Consider the following 26,036-nt stretch of genomic DNA (forward strand, 5'->3'; position numbering starts at 1 on the left):
GTCAATTAATGTCCCGAAGAATTCTAGTTGTCTCTTTAACTTTGACTTTGAAAATTTATAAAAAAAAAAATCGGATTCATTTACGCATGCTTGTTAGGGTAATTAGGCAACTGTAGCTGAATCGCTACGTGCAAACACATACTTCGGGTTTTCGTACAATGTATTATACCAAGCAGGGACCAATAGATGAGAATTCCATTACTGCAGCTGCAGTACGATTGGTGATCTGTAACAAATCTCTGCACCACCGAAATGCTGAGACCTGTATAGAGAATGGCTTCGGTACCTTAGTGTTATCTGATTCAAAAGCTGAGTTTTTTTGTGAAACGAAACATCAGAGAAGTTTGCGATACTCCTTATTGTGAAAATACTTATAGATGATTTTTACAACTACAGATGTGTATATGTTATGGTTAAGCGTCAAGTTAAGTTGTGATGCAGCTCAATTTAATTTATAATCAATTAATTTAACAAAAGGAAATTCATATCTAGAAAGCATTATCATATCTGGCAAGTATAAATGGATATTTTGATAAATGCATAATTTATTTAATTAATTAACAAGGCTAACTTTAAAATCTAGCCAAAGTGAGCTTTATTTTTTTTTAAATAATTGCATATAACACTTAATAAATTTAGAAATAAGCCAAGGTGAGGTATACTTTTGAATGTTTCTAAACCTAAATTAAGTAAATATCAAGAGTCATGTCCCTTTTCAGGGTGGAGATAGATTTGCCAACTGATTTATTTAGATACGACAGTACTTGCGCTGTGTATTGTGTGTGCATGCCGACATTGATACGACGGTTCCTGTGTATATGCTTGTGTACATAGAATATACTGGATGCATTTTGCTGTTATTGCGACGCATAAAATGAGTTCCTGATATTGACAATTTGACATTGTTTTCCCCGTATGTGCCCCTGGAAATCCTAACATGAGGTGAATTCCATTTCTTTTACGCTGTAACTCTTCGGAGACAGCAGACGTATAGATGTCACTAATACTGTTAATATGTGCATTACAGCGATAGCGTTAGGTCAGTTATTTTAATTAGTTGTGAAACAAAGTTATATTTAAAATATAAGAATAAGAATAAATCTGAAAGACTTCCTTACCTGTGTGGTCTTCATTGTTCGGCATGCCAAATACCTATAACATTACCCAAAGCAATCGTACTTGTTCTTATCGGTTATCCATTCATATGATAAACCAATGAAAGCTCTCCGAGGTTTAGATAGGCGTGTTTTCATAACAGATAAAGACTTATAGGGAAGTAATACAGGATTTTATAAACACATACAAGCGGGATAGAGAAAGGTGAGTGTTTTACCGTCCATACAACGGTGCATTTAGATCAATCATCTTAGGTATTTTGTAATGGTTGACAAAATACTGAAGGCGAAGGTACCAATATTAAAGCAGATCATACTTTTCTGTAGTTAAATATATATTCAATTGAAGTGTATCTGTAATAAAGTAAAATCTAACATGAGTTGTTTCTCACCTCTTATTTTTTCGTCGTGTGTAGGTACGTCAGCTATGCTATATAACGTGCTCATGTTAATATATTTATTTTCTTTTTAAATCCATTAAGTTTTGTTCCTGGAAGTTCACTTATCAGTCTGTTGGGATGAAAGGCTATGTACTGATATGTTTGGTTGTTAGTATGATACACTGGGGCCTGTGTATGAGCTCGTCAGAACCTGTACGCACCAAAGATCTGGTAATGTCATTTCTACAATTTGCTTTTATATTTTAATTCTGAAGTTGTTTTAACTACTCTTTGTTTGGGTTTATCCTTATTGTTTTCATCATATACAATGGAAAATGTCAACAAATGTATCAAATTGTCTCATGATAAATATCTGGACGCCTGTGTAAGTAAACTCAATAATGGTACAGATTAGTGTTTTTCGGGGTATTAAATATACATGTTGAATAGTCCCTTAAAAAACTTAGTCAAGACAGCTGATATGTCATTATTTACTCTAATTGACATGGTATTCATATGAAAAACAGTATTGACGTTTATATCAATTGAACATTTCCTTACTACATTCAATTATTGGCACATCATGTCCAATTATATTATGAATGTAAATAGTTGTGCAAATCAGATGAGTGTGTATCAATAAGATACATGCACAACTTATATATAGTAACTAACATAGATTCGATGCCATCTAAATTTCAAATAGTGTCTCTTCATATATTCAAAATAAATATGTACATCTTGTTAAACATCGTGATTCTTGTGTTCTCACACGTTTATATCTATTTTTAATAAGGACGCACCTGAATTCCGTGTGCTATCAAGATTGTGTAATACAACTGATGATACAGCCCGTAGGACTGACTGTTTTAAGAAAGGACAGGTTAAAGTCACTCATGGATACACCTGCAATGTTATTGGCTTATATGGAAATCACACTGGTGTAATCACGTGTTGGAACGGCAATTGGATTGAAGTTCCTGAAGGTAATATCTTGTACATATATCTTTTTCTTTTTTTTTTGAGGATTTATTTTTGTTGTTTATTTTTATGTTGTTTGAACTGTGCGTGTTGTTATTTTGTTAATTATATAGAGCGTATCCATCGAGTCATGATAGTGCCAAACGGAGTCAGTTTAATTTTAAGAATACTCTATGAGTTGTAGTGAGAACATTATGTCTGAGAATAATGTCATAGGATCGAATGTAAAGAGATTCAAAAACGACTGGTTTTTTTTTAGCATATCTAACTCGATTTTTAACTTTAAAAACACGGGAGCTTTAACGAGTGTCGTTAAATAGAAATAGAGTGGCGTGAATTAGATAAAAAAAGATAATCAATATCACGAGTTGTGAAATTTCTATCTACCATAACCCATTACATGTCCTTTCTCGTCGGTTTAGTAACCCAGAAGATAAATGTTCCTTATATAACGGATATAAATAAGAGGTCAGCTTATTGTTAGCGCTTTATTGTGACGTCATAATTGAAGGTCATGAGGTCAAATACCTAGTCATGTGTTATCTTTTCCCCAAAGCCCACAAATCAAAGCCAAATCCTTAATTTTTCTCTGAAGCAAGCCAATGATTTGACTTATGCGGTGGCAGGAAAAGTCAATGCAAGAATTTACTGTCTTAATGCAAGTGTGCCTCTGTAAAGTATTGTGACGTCACCCTGGATGAATAGGGAAGCTATTCATGTGAAATATATAGTCCCGATATAGATTGTTGAAATATATGGCATATTAAGAGAAATGTAAAAACATCAGTAGGTTTCTCCTTTTGCATGATTTTTGGAATTAGAATACTGATTTTTAGTAATGAGTTTACTATTTCGTACGTTGAGAAACTCCATCTTTTGATATTCGAAGGATCAGTGCGTATTAAACGACAGGCAAAACAACCTGGTCCTAGACAACCAGGTGACCTCATGTTGCAAACAACAATGATAGGAGCAAAGATAGGCACTGCATTCGGTCCGATCGGCACAGCCGTAGGTGCAGGGATCGGAATGATAGGTGGTTTGCTCTGTGAGATATTCTGCCACCACTGTAAGTACCATATTGCTTTTTTATTATAACTGTATTCTTTCTAAGCTTTATAGAAATGATGATCATTTGAGTTCTTTTAAGATCAATTCATTAAAAACATGCAAAGTATTTGCATGTTTAGATAACTTTTAATAAGTAAATTCCTGATTATTAAACTGTAACTTTACTAAGAAATCGAAGTGTTTTTGTTTTACGCAAAATTGGTGCTAATGTTAATATATGTGTTTGGAAAGCGATGAGAGCAAAACATACAACAAAACAAAGTTAATGGTAATTGACGACCTTTTAAAACCAATAGATATCGTGCAATATACCTTCAAGACCAGATAAATAGACATTAAAACATATTTAACTGACGAAAAAGCAAATCAGCAGACACGCCTACAATATCAACAATATTATCATCAACAGTAACAAATGTCATGCAAATAATTTCACAAATGACACTTACAATTTCTGCTTTATACGACAATGTAGCAAAGAATGTACGCATATGATCTTCGTCTTCAGATGGCTCAAAGCATGACTGATGTGTATAGATTTTTGGTTTTTACCAATAAGTCATGTTTGATATCTATTGGTAAAATTTTGATGATTGCATTTTTTGCACAATATTTATTGATCTTATAAATAAACGTTTTCTGTATTTCTTTTGTTACGATATTTTTGTTTTGATGTAGTTTGAGACTTTCCGCCTCATGAACACAAATAATTACATATAAACACGCATTGGTTCTTCTCGCTATCACCGTTAACAGCAAACCCTCCCCCATCAAACCATCCTCCGACTATTACATGGAATGTTCCTAAGAAAACAGTCTACTATGCCGACCCTGGGAAAACGACTGCAGTTGTAACCTGGCCCCCACCTAGTGCCACAGATCCCGAGGATCACACAGTGACGTGAGAAAATAAACATTTAGAAATATTTGCTTTAGAACCTTTTGATGAATATCTCGTAAAATATCAATCACAGCAGTAATAGTTATATAGCAAATAAGATTAAAATAACTGGTCACGCTTCATTTCAATCATTATCACCATAACTTTAGTATGCATAAACAATACCTACACCCATCTCTGTAGCCCAAAAACCTCCCTTCCATCACGTAACCCGTATCTCGACGACAGAGCCACGGAGTGATCTCCCATCCTCTTCATTTTATGGCGCCTGTTGTTTGCGCTGACGGCCCGGATTTAGCTCCATATCAAAACTTTGTTTTGTCGGATTGTTTTTGTGCCTTTTTCGGTCGGTTTTTACTCCACGTGTCCCAGTGGTGTGCCACGTGGTCCGTCATTACTATGTTTACCGCCGGCGGGTTGTACATTTCCGACCGGTGTTTATTTTGGCTACGGTTGTTTATTACGGCAAACGTTGTCTACTTCACCGTTTCTGATTTATATTACGAATGGATTTCGTTTACGTTGCGTACATTGTACTGTCGTAGTTTATGTTTTTCCCTTGTTTGTTTGCTTGTAAACTTTGTCTACTTTCGCTTTGAAGGGTATGTCTCGGTCGGGACAGCGACGGGGGTCAGCGCATGGGTGTTCCCATTTCTTCGGGGAACGGGGCCCTTATGATGCTTGTTCCCGGTGTCGTCCTTGTAGTGAGGTTTCGCCTTGTGAACTTTGTTCACAGGCTGACTCTAAAGACAAGGCCTTCATATCGCTTGGTCGAGTCCCTCTGGTGAGCAAAGGGTGGCCCATCCTGTCCAGGATCTCCCCGGAGTACGGGAGGGGCAGCCCGACCCTGGCTTGGGAAAGCCCAGGGTCAAATTTGCCGGGAACGCCCGTAAGCTTTTGAGCTTGCCTTATGGTAGGGGCTACCGGCCGCCGGTCACTGACTCCGTCAGTGATCCCGGCATTCCAGGTGGTGCTGTCGTCGGGGACAGTTTTGGTGCCGGTCCTGTTCTTCCGGGTTCAGGTCCTAGGGTGACTACAGACTTTCTTTCGGGATTGTCTGTGTCTACCGGGATTAGTAACGCGCAGCTCACTTATCCCGGCACCTATGCTGGTCTCGCTCACCGGGGCCCGGTCCTATTAGGTCCGGCCATGAGTTTCATTCGGCTGGGAACCTTGGGGATTCCCCCAAGATGTTGGGTTTGTGGGACAGGGGACCTGGCTTCCGGCCTTCGTTTTCCTTTGGTTTAGGGTACACAGGTGCCTGCAGGCAACCATCCCTTGGCCGCCCTTACCAGCCTGCGGATGATTTTGGGTTGCGGCAGCATCCCGGCAGTTACGGGCTTAGCCCGTACATGTCCGGGTTTCCACCTGGAGGGAGTGGCGGTCCACCTTCGCCCCTTGGGCAAGGTGGCCAGCCCCAGTCTCAGGCAGGTCAATTTGGCTAGTTCTGGGTTCACTTCCAGTCCGTGGGACCTTTCCCTTATCCTCCGGGATATGGATTTAATCCCATGGCTTTTCCTTCGTGAAATTATTGGGATTTGATATCTCCCTCATGTTAGCATTTCTGTTGAAGACAGAAGGCACTACCGAGTCTTCCGCTCTGGCTACCGCCCAGTTTCGGGTTTTCGAGAAGAATTCTTCTTCAACCCGTAGTACTGGGTGTGATGAGTTGCAGCTCAGTGTCGGCGACTTGTCAGAGGTGCATACCACTGACTATGCTATATATGATGGGATGTTTGCCCCTCAACCAGCTTAGCTGGAATTTAGGGAACTCACAGCCTGGCCCGGCAAATCGGCTTCATCTCTCCATCCAAATTCTGTCTGATATAGACTACCTGACGGTTTGTCTATATATGGTATCCGCCTTGCCTGAGTGTCGAATTACCGAGACAGAGCAGGCACACATCCCCGACAGAGTGACATATGCCCTCAACGGGGCATTGAGAGCTCTGGCAGCATTACAGGTGTCATCGCTTGTCAATGTCTTGTTGGCTAGGCGGTTTTCAGTTTACCACTTCCGTCTGATTACTGCTGATTACGGGTTTGTCCGGGGTGTGTGCAGTCCTTCCGGCTCAAACTTAGGTCCTTCTCCCTCAGGATTAGGCTTTGGGTTTGCAGACGGTTCTCTTGCCTATCAAGGTATCGAATTGCCTTGACAAGATCTTCCTGTGGGGGCCGTCTTTCCACTTTCCTCCCAGAGTGGAAGGAAATTACAGAAGACGCATGGGCCTTGTCTGTGGTCAAGGAGGGGTTTGGCATTCCGCTTGTGTGGGATCCGTCCTTAGCGTCAGAGTCAATCATTTTTCCTTCAACGGGGGATCTGGAAAAGGCTCTGGCGCTCAAGGAGGAAGTAAGGACCATTCTTACCGTCGGAATGTATCTCCGGTTTCTACTCCAAAATGTTTCTTGTTCGGAAGAAGTCCGGGGCGTGGCGTCCCATTATAGATCTAAGTGCCTTGAACAGGCACGTCGATTCTCCTCACTTCAAGTCCAGGTACGTTGGTTTCTCAGTATTTTGGGTTATCTCAACGCCCTGGTAGATGTGGTCCCCTTAGGGAAACTTCACATCAGGCATCTCAAGATGTTTCTCCTTGCCAACACGGTCCCTTCTTTAAGGGATTGGGAAGCCTGACTTTCTCTGAACTAGTCGGTCAAGAAGTTCGCCCGCTGGTGGACTCATAAGGACAATGTTCTCCTACGGGTTCCTTTGTCCAAGCCGGCTCGAACTATGACCATGTACACGGATGCGTCCATGACAGGGTGGGAAGCTTACCTCGATGGGCATTGCCGGTCGGGGGAATGGTCTGGGGAACAGCTCTCAGAGAACATCAATGCGCTCGAGATGAAGGCTGTTCTGTTGGCTCTGCAGTCTCTTCGGGAGATCCTGCATTCCAAGGTGGTTTGTGTAGCTACGGACAATTCTACAGTTGCAGAGTATCTGGAGAGACAAGGGGGAACCAGGTCTCACACCCTGTGTGCCCTCGCTATACGCATTCTTTACTTTGCCAGGAGATGCAGTTGACAAATTGTGTCAAGCATCTGCCAGGCAGGTTTGATGTTCTGGCGGATTCTCTTTCCAGGCGCCACCAGCCGGTTTTGACAGAGTGGCAACTGAATCCCTCGATTTTCGAGGTAATTGGTCAGGTGTGGGACAGGCCCCACATAGACCTGTTCGCCACCTCACTGAACAGTCAGTTGCGAATGTTTGTCTCTCCAGTTCAAGATCCGAAGGCTTGGGCCATGGTCTCGGGATAGGGAGGGAATGCATGCATATGCATTCCCGCCCTTTAATCTGGTGGGTAGGGTGCTGCAGCAGTTTTGGGAGTGTCATTGTTCCCTCCTCCTGATAGCGCTCCTGTGGCCGAGGCAGCCTTGGTTTCTGGAGCTTGTGTCGCTTCTAGCGGAAGAGCTCCTTGTCTCTCCATCTCAGAGCGAACCTCTTGCGCCAGCCTCGGTCCAGGACGATGCACTCTCGTTCGGTGATCCTCCATCTTTACGCGTAGATGCTATCTCAGGAGGCCTCGCTCAGGCGGTCTTTTCTAGGGACGTGTCAGATCGCATCGCTCGATCGATTAGGTCTTCCTCATCTGCCATCTACCTTTTACCATGGAAGATTTACTGTGATTGTTGGGTCGGCAGGAAGGTTGATCCGATAAAGGCTACTGTCCAGGTGATTGCGGACTTCCTTCTTTGACTGTTTAGGGTCCGCAATCTTGCCCCTGGCACAACCGCTGGTTATCGTACGGCGATTGTCAGTGTACTCTCTGTTCATGATAGGCCGGGGGTAGCTCTTCCTCCTCTCTTTCTGCCTTGATTAGGTGGTTATGGTTGGACAGGCCTGGAATTTGTCACTGGTGCTCGAATCGCTGATGCAGGCACCTTATGAGCCTTTAACGTCTGCCTCCTTGAAGCTTGTGACCTACAAGGCGGTATTCCTTATTGCCCTGGCCTCGGGTCGAAGGAGGAGGGATATTCATGCCTCGTCCTCTCAACCCTCGTGCCTCTGGTGGTCCAGGAGTTACCCTGCCGTTAACCTTTCTCGTTGATCCTGCCTCCATGGCTAAGAATCAGGTTCCTGACTTTTCGCCCGGTTCTATTAAGATTCCGTCTTTGACTACCTTTGTTGGGTCTGAGGAGCGGGATAGGTTGATCTGTCCCTGTCGGGCGCTTAGGTTTTACCTCGATCTCGTCTGTTTTTGTCCATTAAGCAAGCAGGGTCAGCAGGATATCTCCTCTCAGTCAGTGGGTAGATGGATCTGCCAGGTCATCTAGTACTGCTACGACCACTCAGATGATCAGGTTCGGGCGTCGTATAAGGTGAGAGCTCATGAGGTCAGGGCCCTTGCTGCGTCATGGGCCTTCCTCAATGGGTACTCCTTTCAGGAGGTCATGTCCGCTGCTTTCTGGCGCGTACAGACTACCTTCACGGATTTTATCTCTGGTCCTTGGCTTCTCATTCCGATAAATTCCGGTGGTGGTTGCACATTCAGTGATTTTAACTAGTATGCTATCAGACACCTCCGTGGTATACCTGCTCGTAGCACGGGGAGGTATTCCATTTCTTAATTAATTTCGGGGCGTTATTTTTTTGGGGGGGGGGGGGGGTCTTTGAACCTTTCCCTACCTTGAGCATGTCTCGCGTTGTTCCGTCAGCCTGGTCTGCCTGGATTCGAAGCCTCCCCTATGGTAAGACGAATTCACATACTAAAGTTATGGTTATTATTACTGAAATGAATTTGATGTTTTTTAAGTAGAACCAATTTTCATGATGTAATACTTACCATAACTTTATAGAGTCCCACCCTGTATTCCTCCCCTTGCCACTTCATCCCGGCTGCCTTTAGGCTCCATAAAAGGGGTTTGAGGATGGGAGATCACTCCGTGGCTCTGTCGTCGAGATATGGGTTACGTGACGGTAGGGAGGCCGCGATATTTGAATCTTATGTTTTTGGGCTACAAAGATGGGTGTAGGTATTGTTTTTGCATACTAAAGTTATGGTATAACATCATGAAAATTTGGTTTCACTTCAAAAACCTCAAATTTATGTTTAGTGCTGATACATCTATTTTTCCCTCGTAGTGCATAGGAAATGTTGAAATGTTAAGTGGTGGATATCGATTAAAAATCAATAAACTTTATGATTACCTAATTACACATTCATACTAAACTTATTGGAACTGATTTTGATTATTATGGTGCCAAAATGATACTTTGAAAACATCAACATAGAAGGTTAGCCTGAAACTACATATAGTATTTGTTTTTACCTTTATAGAGGGTTTAGCTTTTAAATTAATTTAAGACGTCTATTTTATTTTATAGAGTTACGATTGTCTCAGGTAAGGAATCTGGAAGTCTGTTCCAACGGGGAAGTCATATAATCACATACCAAGCAAAAGATAAAGGAGGACTAATGGACACCAAGTACTTCAGTTTCTCCGTAGAAGGTATCATCAATTTACTATATGGTTTGTTCTTAATATACCAATAGAATATTACAACCTAGAGTTTCTGTCTTATTCAATATGTTGATATCATTTCAGTTCAAACATGCAAAACACCACTGAATTGGCCTAGTCATGGCTTTGTACAATGTGAAAATCCCGAAAGAATAGCAGGATCTAACTGCACCTATAGCTGTTTTGACGGGTATCGATTAAATGGCGATACCAGTAGAAGATGCAATGCCAGTGGTTCCTTCTCCGGAAATGCTGCTCAGTGTAAAGGTACCAATATACATATCGCATAAAGGGACAATGTATATACCTGTGAATTTTTCTTCATAAAATGAGTATTTTTCCTTTAACTGAATTCACTCGGTCAGTGTTATCACATTCCTTTATTTCTAGTCGTTTCGTGTCCCAACGCTGCTCCAAGCATACACCCCAACCACGGGAAACCCTCGTGTACCGATTCTATGTTTGAGTACAACACTGTCTGTGCCACGCGCTGTGACAAAGGATACAGTCTACCTTCAGATAGTTTCCAGATGACAAAGTGCACCAGCATGGGTGCTTGGTCCACCACTTTACCTCCTTGTCAGGGCAAGTAACAATAAATAGTTTGTATCCGTCACAATCACATCATAATTCTCCAGGGATTACGCATGTGATTGGGACCAGTTTGTGTAGGTTTTGTTAGCTTGGTTTATAGATGAAATTAGGAAAAGAACCGTTGATAACTACTTATTTGGCGCTAATTAGTGCATGCAGGCAATACCACCTAACGGACAGTGTTAATAGGGTCTTGCGAGGCCTGCGTGTGCATAGGGGGTTTGGGGAGTGTAAAGCCGCGCGTGCTCACAATTTGGGTACTCTGTTTCGGACTAACAAAAAAAAAGGTAGGATAGTTAGGGCTCACAGTTGATCCGTTGATAGTTTGGATGAGTAAAGTTATTTTTCGGGTCGGAGGGTAGTATTAAGATATTTCTGTTGTTAGTTGTATGTTACTTCTAATGTAAACAAATCTTGTCATGAAGAGAGTCAATATATACAGTATACGAACATAGAAGAACGTCATGCTAGATCCGGCGCAGGGATAAACTCCCGTTACACACATGTTTAGTATTTAGTATGTATACTCATATACACACACTTTTGTGGTTTTGCGCTGCTTGAACTATCTAAATAACATTTTCACTTGCAATTTAGCTATATGATATACTTCAGTAAGTAGTGATACTAAAGAAGCGTTCAGGTTCCATACAAAAACTATATTGAAAAATGTATTGGTAAGTGTATATCGCATTTGTTAACGTCATCAGCAAAAAACATCCTTCCATTCATATATGTATCCTTCCTGTCGGGTTAAACACATGTATCAATGTGATTGATTGATTTTTTTGTATATATGAAACAGATGTTTAACGATTGTGGATCCAATAATATTTAAATTCCTGCTTATCATAGATGCCGAACCACCGGAAATAATAGACTGTCCAACAAGTAACACCAACTATGCAGGCAGAGGACACAGTTTTGCAACTGTAACATGGAATGTCCCTAAAGCTAATGACAACTCTGGCGAAAACGTAACAATAATACAAACGGTCGGGAAGGCCAGCGGAAGTCAGTTTGGCGTGGGCTTTCATGAAATCCGCTATTTAGCGACGGATGGGACGGGAAATAAATCTCCGGAATGCATATTTTTTGTTATCGTTGAAAGTACGTCCTGTAAGCTGTTTTCTTAGTGTCATTTAACTGACATCATAACGTTACTTCTAGAAGAGTTAAATATAGCATATGTCAATTAATGTAAATCGTGCTTGTATAGACCTTTATGAAGTTTTGTCAGTCCCTAACAACGCACTTTACTCTGGAATAATATATTTAACAGTCGCCTATTGTACTTGACTTCTGGATATAATACTTGACCCCAGGCACTTTTTTCCATGAAGTCGATTCCAGCTAGCCTTTGTCTGGTGTCACGTTGTAGCCCTCGGTACTGGGTCATGGAGGTAATTTTGTTATCTGGGGAGGAATAGTAGCCTTGGCTAAATGCTCGAAGAATATCCAGAAAATGCAATTGGGGAACAGTTCCTTCTGAAAAGGTTCTTATAAAATAATAGGATTCACCGAAAGATATAATACAAGTATAAAACAAAATTCCTCGGACAAGAATGTCGTTAGAGAATTGTAGTTCTCTATTAGACTTGAGTGAAACATCTGTTAGAATCTAGGATATCCATGTTGTTTGTATAGGATATAAACATTAAGATTGAGCTACTCTAGCATCGGTTGGATTTCCTTGACTATGTGTTGCTATTATTATTTCTAGAAAAAGGTTCCACTCCTAGGCGTGTAGCACATATATATTATGACGTTACAGTGATATATACAATTTTGGTTGCTTTGAACCAGGCGGCATTGACAATCATTTGCAAGTTGAATTATTAAAACATACATTAATTATTTCTATAAAAGCATAAACAAAGTAACATAGTTCGCCTTCCTTTTTTTCTATTAACAAAATGTTAGATTTTAAGATTAAAAAAATGGATTGTATGAAGTTCTACCAAGTCTAGAATATTTTATCGATATTATATCTTTCAAAGGATGTAATATATTGCAGAATTGCTGTGCGATCCCCCTGTTATAGTGGACCCGTACATGAAACTTACGTGCCCCGGAGGTTTTATATACGGATCGAGCTGTAACCTGTCCTGTCGTGGAAGTTACCCTCTCATAGGAAATGACCAGATGTATTGTGACAGGAACTCAACCAATTCAATGTCCACATACTGGAACTGGGGAAATGTTCCAAAGCCTTATTGTAAACGTAAGATTGATTGCATGTACGTTATAGATATGTGTAGATTTATATATGTTTTACTTTATCATCATTTATCTGCGTTTGGCTGAAAATGAAAAAAAAAAATGAAAAAAATATAGTACTTTCAAATTTCCGGCAAATGCTTTAAACACTTTTACTCACTGTTATGGTTTATCTACTATAAAATAAGAAATAAAATATATTTTTATTGCATACAAAGTAAATGATGTATATACTCAGATGTAGTGATATTATATTAATTACAGTATTATTTACCGTATATCCAATACACTTACATTCACACAGTAGCCTTTAAAGTGTATGCATTTATCTGTTTTACAGTTAAAACAATGATATTTACTGTGGGTATGTTTCTGATGATTTTAATCAGACTGTTATATAATCTTTTATATGAACTCAGAAAACAAATGCCCCTCGCTTGCCGCTCCAGCTCACGGAGCTCTAACCTGCGACAAGTGGGCATTCGGTAGGCAGTGTATGCTTCACTGTAACGACCATTACGACATTCCCGCGGCAGCAGGAGGAGGAAGCGTCGCCAGGTTTACTGGACAATTCACTTGTTCCACCAGTTCTGGAAAATGGAGCCCTGTGGAATCAGTTCCTGGCTGCTCAGGTAAAGTTAGTAATCCACTTTGAATAAGACATATTCGAATGGTTATAAGGTGACTTAAAAGCCATATTTAAAAAATAATATTGAATGTAAGTTTTTTAGAACTACATTTTATGTCAAGATTAATTATCAATTAATTCTTTAACGACAGCAGGATTATGTCTTTTTACGCACTTTCTTGTTTATCTGTCCAGTTCGGCGAGATCCGTCGAATTTCGTCTTACCGGCTGAGGTATACTATTATTCTGGATCATGTAGTGACAGCACAACACAAGACACCATCAAGGCACATTTCATTCAAGAGATGCAGACATTACAATCAGATCCAGGATGGCAGGGCATCTGTCCTAACACCCAATATTGTAATGTCCAGAACGTGGACATCACTTGTGGCACTACTCGTAGACGGCGTGGTAGTCAGTACATCAGACGAAGACGTCAGACACAACAGGCATCCATTCTGTTGTCATTTGATATAAAACTTAAATGGAAAACACTTGGGAATTCTAGCTTGGATACTTATAATCGCTTTGATACTCTTGCTAAAGGTCTGGGGTCAATTATAGAGAATAGAGCAAGATCAGGATCATTAGATGTTCCTATGTCTTCCCTGGATACTGATTCCTTGCAGTTTGGGCAACTCGGAATACGGTGTGAGCCAGGCAGATATCCTCGTCTTACCACCATTTCATGCGGTAGGCACGCTTCCTATCCAAATTCAGTAAAGATCATTAACGTATAAGTACTTATACTTAATGTGGCAATAACTTATCGTTTCAAAACATTATGCCAGAAATATAATTTTACTTCTAAATACTATTACACTACCATAACCAGTTCCATGAGCAAAACAATGTTTACTTAAAAGTTATCGAAAAAAATATATGATTTACGTCAAATTATACTATATTGTGAAAACATCATAAATGCTTCAAAAAAGTATTAAATGTGTGTGTATATACATATATATTGTTATTCACAGCATCGTGTCCATTGGGATCCACGTACGATTCTACGGTTAAGAAGTGTGTCCTTTGCCCTAAAGGAATGTTCCGCGACGATGAAGACCATGTGACTTGTTCATCATGTCCCCTGGGAATGTCGACACCCTCCAATGGAACTGTCAACTCTACCGAATGTCGTCGTCAGTACCATCAATTCCGTTTTATTTCTAGTCTTTAACACCCATAAGAATGATTAAAAAAACTATGGTATGGTAATGCATTTTAGATATTGATTTAAGCTATTACAATATATTTCCCCGTACTTCGTATTTCTAGTATTAACTATAAGCAATGTCAATATATTGTCACTCAAACATAAATGGTTTGTGATAAGTCAAACAATCGACTGTGTTGGTAAATAACCTTGTATAAGATATATTTACACTGCGATTTCTGAAGTATTCCCTAAAGCATTCGACTTTACAATATATGTTTGAAATGCTATAAAAGCATACCTTTAATTATATTCCAGCAATTTGTAAGAAAGGTTATTACTCCCTGGATGGAATAGAACCATGTACTCCCTGTTCTCGACTGGAGTACGGCCCCAGCACCTTGGCAACCAAATGTGAAAAATGTGAAAGGGGCATGATGACCAATTCATCCGCAAGTACACAAGCTTTAGACTGCTTAGGTTGGTATTCCATTTGATTGCAGACAAACAAGATAGATGGCACGATTATATAGAACTATAAACTGGTTAATTAATGGTATGATATATACTTTAACATCGACTTTTACCTTGCCAATGTTATACATGACTATAAAACTATACATTTGACAACGTGATATATAACTGTAAACAAGACAATTGGCAGTGTTGTATATATATATCTACAAACGGAACAATTCGCAGTTTAAAATATAGATACAAACTAGACAAACTAAACAATTGACAGTGTCAGATAAATCTTTAAAAGTGTATCAACAAAAAAATGCAATCCTTTTGTCCCTTTTCTTTTTTGTTATGCAATGAAGATGCCGATAAAATACTTGACGATAGTAAAAGAAAAAAGTTCATTTTTTAAGCACAAATGTTTGAATATAGGATAAAAAGGATGTTGAATTTCTTTCATATGGAATGCGATTAATGAAAAAGGTATGGAATCGTTCGTTTAAAAACGAAAAAGACGTATGAAAATGAAAACTTTTTCATTCATTTCATCATATTATGTTGAGTAAACAATAGGATTGAACAGCAGGCTAGGCCTTTATAAGTTATCCACTTAGGTTGACATGACAAAGGCAAAGATGAAACGGTTAGTAAGAAAATAATAATGCAAATTATATATTTTAACTAGCATAAATTCCCCAGTCTATATATAGCAGATGGTATAAGGGAGATAAATCCATGTATGTTTCAATTATATATAAATATTTAATTGATATTTTGATCTATACAATGCTCTTATTAAAAAGTCAATCAGAACTAATTAGTAATAGGCAGCAATGCCCTAATGATATAATGATAAGAAATTGCTATAATTTTATTTTTATTTTTATGCAAGTCATAAATGCCCCCTGTTCATACCCTGCTGCTGTTGTTACACGAAGTAGTTAAAAGTATAGAACCATGTAGTATCAATATATATCCATTGGTAGGAGTGATAAGAAAGTAATGGATACAACAGCAACAAAATATAAAAAATCAAATGAGGCAATTCAGCTTGAAGATTTTGAAATATAATAAAATTTATAGATTGTTTTAACTAATAAAACAAGTCTTGTTGTGTTGTTTATATATTTAAGAACACTATCAAGTATAGATTTATTTTCAGTATTGTTTAACATAGTGCTTCTATTAAGAAGTATTTCAGTATCAAGATTAACCGGACACATTTCAAAAATCTCATTTATTAGAATCTGTCTCTCATCAATATACATTGGACATTGTAAAAGATAATGGATAGCAGTTTCATAATCATCACCACACAGACAAGATGGAGACTCTTTCAAGTGATCTTTGAACAGATCATAGTTCAAGTTACTCGCCTCATTTATCAGTTGACATAAGATTATATATTTGTATCTGGCTTCACAATTTTTGAATACATCAGAGATATCATTATAGAAACATATTTCATTATATACCTTGGCCTTACATATATTAGAGATGGGGAATGTTCTATATCATTTTCAAGTCCATTGAACATTTAGCGTAGAATTATGTACGACATAGTGGCGGGTTAAACATTCTTACAATTTTTTAGAGTATACCTATCATTTTCTGGGTTGTGAAGAAGAGGATCAGTTATGTCATGGAGGTATATGGGTGATAAATTGTTAGTTATTTTATACATCTGAATTAGCTTATAGTGAAATGAAAACTTCCATAATCTTTCCGTACAGAATAAAAACGAATTCAATATCCTACATACAAACTCAACTGATATTTCCCCTTTAATCTGCAGTAAACGTTCAGCAAACTTTCTGGGCTGGTCTAAAAATGAAATTAACTTGTCTCCAACATGATAATATCAATGCTTTTTGAAAGTCTTACTACGTTATTAATATCGTCAGGCTTACTGTAAAGTTGGTCAGACACTGTTTTCTTTTTCTTATAGCCTTTGATGTTGCAATCCGTGGCGGCGCTCACTCAACAACAGTGGGCAGTATTTCAAGCGACCTTGTTAGTTTCACCTTAGCATCATGGGTCAAACTTTCAAAGTTTGACGACATCAGTTTACAACTGTCTGTAAAGAAAGAAGCGCAAGAAATCTTCGTCGACGTAGGACAGAGTGTCAACATTACCTTACACAGGTGATACGTACGGGATTATACCAGTACTAAAAGAATATTGTATTTTATGTCATCTGTTGGTCTTTGCTTTATTCATTGATAAATAGATTGACATAAAATAAAATGTTCAAGGAAAGCCATATCTTTATTATACATAGAATATATGCATCTTGTAAAAGTTATAAATCATGTACTTCGTATTTCTTGTGTAGAAATGCTGGAATAATTGACAATAAATGACAATACTCTAAAGTAATTAATTTTATTTGAATACTTCTTTGATATTATGGATACTATAGAACTGTATTTCTTAGAATGTATCCTACTTTTGAAAAATGATATGTTAAGAAACTGTTTGTGTAGACAAAGTTGTGTATTAAAAATCCCACTACCTGACATTGATTGCAGCTCTCTGAGATCCAGTGGTGTAACAATCAAAAGGGGAGTCTGGCAACATATAGTTGTAGTTTGGGATGCAGTCTCTACTACATTAAAACTGTTTGTCCAGGGTACTGAGCAATTTACGTCACAACTGACGTCAGTTACCGCCGGGATAACAACAATACCTTCTGGGTCAGACTTGTCTTTGTCATTTAAAGGCCCTTCATCCACAGGTAAGTTTCTACACCACTTTATATTGTCTATTGATGATTTCAGCTAATTTCATATCCCCATGATTACTTCTTCTACAACGAACTTTTGTACATTTTGCTTTTTTCAAGCATAAAATATCAAACCTGTTACATAATGTTAAGAATTATACATTATTATTTATCTATTATGGTTTATATAGATAAAATTAAACAGTTAATGACCTTAATATTACTTTGTTATGCCACGTCTGTGTAAATATAAAGGGAATATCACGCTATATCTGATAATTTACTTCAGAGGCTAGACCCATTCCCATGCTATCCTGATCCCATCCCACAAATGAGAATTCCATTATTTTTCTACGGTAAGCGTTTCATTACAGCTGGACACATTTCCGGTCTTTTATTGAAAACCACCGTTTTGTCCGGCAACGCTATAAAGACGTTAGCAGCGACCTGCTACACCAGTCAAACTGGAGCGCTCTACATGGACCACTTCTTACAGACATATGTCGAGGGGCTGGACCTCGTTACACCGAGTACATGTGACGGTGAGTATACTTCTAACTACTTTTAACAATCAGTAAATTCCTATCCAAATGAAGTTGACAACTCTTTACTAGTACCAGCGTGTTTACTTTAAAATATTAAAATATTATCTTGTGTTCGATAATGTAAATATATATTAATCATTTAAACGTATTCATCCCCTGTTCTACTGAGAAATTGTTTATATGTATATGTGAATCTACTCTGCTTACCGATGTGAAAAGTTTTGCTTCATCAAAGTTTTATGTTCATATTTTGATCATGCATATAATATTATATTTAAGCAAAAGACGACTGCATCCTAGATCCATGTAATGGTCACAAGTGTATCGATGGACTAAACACGTTCACCTGTCAGTGTTCTGATGGGTACACAGGAAATACATGTCAAATTCCTCCAGACTACTGTAAGAACCACAAGTGTGAACACGGCGCCACCTGCCACAACCTGCTGACCAATTACACTTGTTCATGTTTGACTGGATTTAAGGGACAGTTCTGCGAATCAAAGATAGGTATCCATGATTTAATACGCCAATATAGTTTATTAATAATAAAAAGGAACATATGTGTAGCATAAATGATTAATTTTGTTTGTTTCAATTATTAAATAAAAACTAAATGGACCATTGCAAAATTGGGCTCGAACTCTCAGCAAATAGTGCATGTAAATTGGGTATTTTGTTTAAATATTGTAATGAAGGAAAACGATATGTGTGAGGTAAATGATATAAACCTAATGGATTGGATGTTTCAGTGGACGGTGGATACGGCCAATGGGGAGACTGGTCGATTTGTTCTAAATCATGTGAAGGAGGACAAATGGTCAGGAATCGCGTGTGTGACAGTCCCGCTCCGGACCCTGATGGCAAGCCATGCACAGGTCAAGCAAACGAGACGGAAGCATGCAATGTAAAACCCTGCCCAGGTAATACTGGCTTAACGTACATTTTTATGTTAGGTCTTGTGTAATGGCTGGATAACTTTGTATTTTCATGCAATAGCAAGAGTTCAAATTCAAATATACTGAAATTTAGGTCGGAAATGTATATTTCCCACTCTAACTGAACAATTAGATGCTGTATTTTTCATTTTTAGTTTGTTTGAACTTCTTAACATACAAAACAGGAGGGAAGAAGTAAAACGGCTTTTAAATACAAATAAACGGTTTTGTAATGTAGATGATATTATCACACATAGAAATATCTTTTATGAAAAATATGCTGAAACTTTTTTCAACTTGAGGATAATACGTGAAATTTTCTACAGGAATAAACTTAAAATTTATTGAGAAAAACATTTTCAACAACTTTTTTAGAGTATAGCCATTTTGAGATAGTATAGTCATATTTCAACCCGTGTTTCAGTTTGTCCACACCCGCCGCGGTCCTATGGATCACACATGTCATGCAATAGATCCAGCGATCTTTTATCCTGTAGTGTGAGCTGTCGAGATGGAATGTGGTTTACGCCAGGATTCACTCCCCTTGAAGAGTATAAATGTGGAAAGGAAACGGCGTACCAGTGGAATGGCAAGCCCCCTTCCTGTTCAAGTAAGTAACAATAACAATATTTAGTAAAACAACTAACCACTCTCAATAGAAAAGGTTCAAACAATTACACAACAAACCTACCAATTATTTCATTCAGGCAAACTATGAACAACATATTAAACAGGTACCTTGAATACGACAAGCGTTTTAACATTACCTCACATACAATAAAGCTTTTAAACATTTTAAAGCGCCTTGGTAAAAAAACCTATCAATTTCTACAGTAGGGAGTTCGAGAGAATTACGATATGGTATAATATCTAAACCTCATTCCAGAAAAATTAAGATTGTTTGTCCAGGAAAGAGTTCGTTTAAAACGTAATAGTATTCTATCGGAGATGTGAAATGTGAAAAAATCGCAGCCCCACCTTTGTAGTCTGTCACGGGTATGAGTTAATCAAATCACTACCTGTAAAATTAGTTACTGATGTGAGAGCTAAATTATCGCGTATCATAATATTTAATCGCTACCTACTCTGTTGGTGTTTTCATATTTCTTTAAAAGGATTATTTGTTGTCATAATAAACACGTAATGTACAACACTATTAAAAGAGACATTGACAAGTTGTTGCCCTTTGTAATAAGTTCCGTTTTAAAGATGTGTACACTCCGGAGCTGCTTGAAACCTCGACTACAATACAATACAACTCAGTCACGCCATGCCATGAGCCTGAAAAGTTCAAAGACGCACTTGTGAAGAAGTCCAGGGAAAAGCTTCAATGTTCCCATAACCAGACATGTGAGATAGATGTCACGATTGAAGGTAATACATAGATTTACAAATTTCTAGAAATATCCTAAATTGTAATATATACAGTAAAATTAGTCATTGTTTATTGCGCGAACCTTCATAACTATTGTGATAATTTAGCGGAAGGACAAGTGATTTATCAATGACGCGACGATTTAATGTTTTTCAGATTTTTATCTTATCAAACGGGGAGGGAAAGTGTTTTCAAACTACATACATTGACTAGAGACAGCTGTTACGCCACTTCAGTCTGACCCTATTTAAAATCCATATTTTGCTATCATAAATTAAATGTCTATCACATTGTGCTATAATCGCAAATTTAATAATATTTTCCTCATATTTATTCAAACGTCCTATTTTCAATATTCAATGATAGATTTTAAAGGTGTTTTCATAAAATAAGTGCACATTAGTTGAAAAGTGGGTTCACAATGTCAAAAACTGTGAAACCTAATCAAGTTGCAAAGACAAAAGGACCTGTTTTAACAACTTCACCTGTAGTACTGCTGTTGCCTGGCTTGGGGTTCACATGTACTCCAGCGCTAATAGTTTCATATTGGGGGCAACTCGAAGGCATTATATTGAAAAAAAATCATAGTTCATAATAAAGAGAGGATTTTTTATGACACGCCAGGTTGTTCCGGTGACCGGTCGAAGCGTTCATTGAGTGGTGTAAAAGCGATCATCACTCTCCGAGTGCCACTTGTAAAGGGCAATAATCTTGATATGGAAAACCTTGTCAAGACAAACGCAGGTAAACAGTTTAACTTGAATTTGCTTATTAAATTTCTAAAAGCAACATGTCACACAAGGAGATGTATAACAAGCAGAAACTCATACGTCTTTTGTATTTACTAACCTTTCTACAGCGAGATAATAGTACAAACAAGTATGTACTTTAGTGTCGTGGAACTACACTTGTAAACAATAGAAGGTTACAAATACTAAATGTCTTACAACAGCATAGAATAAGCCGTTAATGATAATAGAACGTTGCCGAATATATGTCTAGATTTAACAAAGTGTGATTTTCTTCACACCTGAAAAATAATTAAGAACTTCCAGCGGAGTTGCATTTCATATTGAATTATGTCATATACCATACATTACATAGGTAATTTGCATCTCTGAATATGAAATAACATGTAGGATATTGTTGGATGATTATACATTACTAGGTAGTAGTGATAGTTTTTGTCGCATCCATATTGGTCCATGTGTTGAGTGTGTTGTGCATTGTTTTAGTGAGTCCTGCTATGATGAAGTTACTACAATCCGTTGCTGACCTGGAGACGTCGGTCCGCCAGTTGAACAGCACGCGGGATATTTTGACGTTTAATGTGGACGGTAACGTGTACAATGTCCTCACAATAGTGTCCACCGGCAGCGTGAGATGCGACAAGGGCAAGGTCAGACTGGAGGCTTTGTGTGGTACGTCGCGCTTCATTTAGTGTGGTCAGGATATAATTCCATACCCCTAGCGTTATATTACCGTAGTTAATCAGAAAAATAAAAAGAGTAGATGTATATAATTTGGGCAAGTGTAATGGCATATTTGTGTGTACGAACCCAATTGCCAAACTGATGCATGCGCAATGTGTTTCGGAAAGCTCTGTTTGTATTTGTTTGGCATTTAAAAAACAATGTTCAGTTGGTGAACATTCTAGCAGTTTGAGGTTTAATTACATCAAACTGAAAATATTAAATTGCTTTATCTAGACATGTAACACTTCAGGGAGAAAAGAGGCTTTTTTCTGGTTTGAGCATGGTTGAATTTTGATATATAGTTTTCGAATGACTTATTACTTAGTTCTTAACATAACCTCTCCAATTGATACATTTTTTCTTCTTCTTGCAATTACCCCACAAAGGAACGAACAAAGTAAAATACGAAATGTTTCAAAATTTGTCCACGTGGGGCAAGATAACTGGATAACATACTCGCCGGGGTTTCGATTCCCTTACTGTAGGTGAAAAGGTATGGAGCACCTGCCCGATCACTTTGGTATTCGCTGCATAAATTAAGACCCACTGCCACTTCCTTCCTGGTAAACAAGGATGATTGAAATAAACATTCTGCAATATCAATAAGAATGTATTATTTGCGTAAAACTTAATTTTCAAAATCAACATTATACATTTTCCAAGCTATAATTGAAGTAATGCATTTCATAATTGATTTAATTGACTAACAGTCGACTGCCCACAAGGCACCTTCAGCTCAGGTCGTGACAGTTGTCTCCCTTGTAAGTACGGGACATACCAGGACCTGACGGGATCTGAAGCTTGTAAGAAATGCCCCAAGGGGGTGTCGACAGAGTTCATAGGATCTGTTTCGGAGGCTGACTGTTCTGGTGGGTACTTTGCCATTTGATGGGTGTTTTCACTGTATATGTATATGAATATGAAACAAAAGGTAATAATTGACTTGAAACAGCGCATGATTGATACTCTCTCCGTAACGATTATACCCTGTCAATGTTGTGATTGAACATGTCTTGATAAGAACGGGGGAATATTTACATGATAATGATATTTGTTATCTGCATTTACCCACACTTGACTTAATGGTATATAGTACCTGTCATTTTCTAACTTAAATATAATAACAATTGTCTTGTCTAATCTATAAATGTTATGTCATAAGTGTCCTATACCGTATAAACAAATAGCCATGTAAGTTATATTAGCGGCAGTGTTTGTCGCATATTGATATATTAGGCATACTTCATAACAAAAGGTAAGCATATTTTAGAAGGCATGGTATACGGTAAGTATGAGGATCTTTTATTCATATTTTGCGGGTTATGAAAAGCCATCAAAAGCACATGTCCATGGAAAGTTTGAATTTTTATTGAATGTGGGTTTTTTTCAATATGTTTAGTTTATTCCTATTATCCGACAGAAGAAAAAAAGTATGATGTCCTCGCACGCGCCATTTTATTAAAGTAAATCAATTGCTAATTTCTAACCTTGAAAAATGTCTTCAGATGTTATTTGAACATGAGGTGGATAAAACATTTTCAGATCAAAAACCGGTGCTACATGTATTTATTCTCAGGCTATATTGTAAATCATAAACAACGCACACTTTTAAACATTAAAAGCAGTTTTGAGAAGGTGGTCTGTTCTGGATTATGATCCGATTATGACTCCCTTCCTTACAAATAAATAACCTTCCTCATTATAATATATACATTGTTATGCTAATGTTATTATTGCTGTTCGATAGAGCATGTGAGGTAGAGAATTATAGCGTATTTGAAATATATTGATAATGACATCGAAATTAATTGTAGGTGTATATCATAGGTAAGATGATAAGTAGTGTAGGTTTAACGGATGCTAATATTGTTAAACTTCGTTCAGTCTAGAAGCATGACCGGTGTTTTTTTAAGACAAATAGATGGGAGGCTGGTATGACCGGCGTTTTCACTTCACTTAATGATATATACGGTTCGGTGAGACAGTATTATACATAACTTGTTTGTTTGTTTCGAGATGGTGAATAAAATACATTATTGTTCTTATAGGATTAGGTGTAAATAGATGTATATATCTGTATATGCTTCACAGCTGTAGACTGCAAATAGTTTTAGTGTTGCATATAATTATATTCTATAATTAATCATGAATTATTACTTCAGTTGCCGTGCCCATTGAAGATGGTGTTAATTCCGACGGTAAGTTTATTATTATCATCAATTATCATCTATAATATTTTCATTTCACTTAATTGATTTCACGTAATTAATTTTAAAGAATTTGATCTTAAAATTAAACAAAGTAAAAATATCCGAATTGGGAAATTGTTGCTGTTTGCGACATTGATATGAAATAGCAATTAATTGAAAGTTTTTATTTACTGTATAAACATTCCTCTAATGTTCCCCATAAAATACACTGACCTTGTAATTTGTTTAGTATTGTTTAAAGATGTATTTATCATAACATTAACCTAGACAGTAATGACTCTACATTAATCAGAGGATGACAGCGGTGACAGTTTGGGGATCATCATTGGTTGTACAGTCGCCGCCGTGGTACTTTGTGGAGTCGTTTTGGGAATCGGTATACGGTTTCACCTGAGGTACGACTTCATCCATATACCTTAAATTATTTTGTGTGTTGGTATCCGTTATCCCCCGGGGTAGTATTTCGTCGATATACCTAACATAACATGCATTTTGTCAGTTGGTATCTGTTATCCCCTGAGGCAGGATTTCGTCGATATACTTAACATCACATGGATTTAGGGAGTCGGTATCCATTATCCCACATATTTCGTCGATAATTTAGATAACATGTATTTTGTGAGGTGGTATTCGTTATTATTTGAGGTGAAATGTCTTCTGTATACTGTAGATTTAATGATATACAAAGAATATGTATCTATATAATGGCTTGGACTGGACTAAAAATCATCGCCAATCAATTTTCATTCCTTTGCATTATAAAACAAATTCGCACTTGATCGAACGTGTCGGCGTATAATTATTGGTATATATACGCAAATTCGAAACTGGGCGAATTGTAAGCACTCCGGTCAAAGTAAAAAGTGCGAAAATAATTCGGGCGTGAAGAATTTCCGTTCGACAGTTTGCCGTTGTAATGAAGTTACAAAAATATGTATTATAAAAGATATAGGTATGTTAAGTGCGTCAAACAGTAAATAAATTGCATTCTTCTGCAGTATTGTTATTCATACACATGCATCATGTTAAATAGTAATATCTACATTTTCTTTACAATCCAACTCTATATTCTTTGCAAATTTTATTAGCAATTATGACACTTAAACTCTGATAATTATTACAACATTACAATTTTGAAGTCATATACATAGCAGTGCTGATGAATCACCGACTGTTAACTGTTCCTTATACTGAAGTTAGAATTCATAAATTATTTTCTAATTAAGTATAAAATAAAGCGTGAGTAATTTTAACTGCTCTATGTTCGTAGTAATGGTTTCATAATTCTGGACGGCTGTCATTTTATCACTACTCTGTGTTATTTGAATTGTCTGCAATCCCATTTAGAATAATCGGACGATAAAAATTACCCGAATGTTGTTTAGTTCTTCAAAATAAAATGAAAGCAAAACCAAATATCAAAACTGACATATTATGTTTTGTCAAGAAATGAAATGTGGAAAATATCTGTTATCTTTTCTATATTTACAGATCGAAGGCAAGGAAAACAAAGATGGGGAGTTTCGCCAGTATGAATATGGTCCACGGTGAGAAGCCACCTACAAACACGTTTTTGACCTGACGAAATGCCGTTCTCTGTGGAAAAAAACTGCGCCACAAAACTCAGTGAAAATGTGATATATACTATAGCTGTGATATCTTGTTTGATTCGTCCCTTTCAATTATACTGTATTATAGTATAAAGTTTATTCAGTTTGTTACTAGTATTATCATCATATTGTTTATTCTGTTTTTGATGTGAATTATATATAACATATTTATATTGGCTATGACTAT

The 26,036-nt window shown here is 37.6% G+C and overlaps 1 protein-coding gene across 1 annotated transcript; it reads left to right on the forward strand.

The window, feature by feature from the left end:
- Positions 1-13,718: 13,718 nt before the first annotated feature.
- LOC110446989 (signal peptide, CUB and EGF-like domain-containing protein 1) lies at positions 13,719-26,036 on the forward strand. Its single transcript, XM_021492354.1, has 16 exons — positions 13,719-14,046; positions 14,334-14,495; positions 14,828-14,989; positions 16,920-17,115; positions 17,503-17,708; positions 18,071-18,238; positions 18,521-18,751; positions 18,994-19,164; positions 19,604-19,789; positions 20,389-20,553; positions 21,179-21,298; positions 21,790-21,975; positions 22,740-22,898; positions 24,192-24,227; positions 24,532-24,634; positions 25,731-26,036. Exons 1-16 carry the CDS (start codon positions 13,953-13,955, stop codon positions 25,819-25,821), a joined length of 2,436 nt encoding a protein of 811 aa, XP_021348029.1. The 5' UTR covers positions 13,719-13,952; the 3' UTR covers positions 25,822-26,036.

This window comes from Mizuhopecten yessoensis, unplaced genomic scaffold (assembly GCF_002113885.1).
Source record: "Mizuhopecten yessoensis strain PY_sf001 unplaced genomic scaffold, ASM211388v2 scaffold3101, whole genome shotgun sequence".
Lineage (NCBI taxonomy): Eukaryota > Metazoa > Mollusca > Bivalvia > Pectinida > Pectinidae > Mizuhopecten > Mizuhopecten yessoensis.

What these genes read in the sequence shown, in the direction of transcription:
- LOC110446989 (XM_021492354.1), top strand. Translation starts at nt 13,953, where the DNA reads ATGTCTTCCCTGGATACTGATTCCTTGCAGTTTGGGCAACTCGGAATA. An exon ending in TAAAGGCCCTTCATCCACAG is followed by an intron (nt 17,709 to 18,070) that starts GTAAGTTTCTAC and finishes GTTTCATTACAG; the next exon opens with CTGGACACATTTCCGGTCTT. An exon ending in GGTATACGGTTTCACCTGAG is followed by an intron (nt 24,635 to 25,730) that starts GTACGACTTCAT and finishes CTATATTTACAG; the next exon opens with ATCGAAGGCAAGGAAAACAA.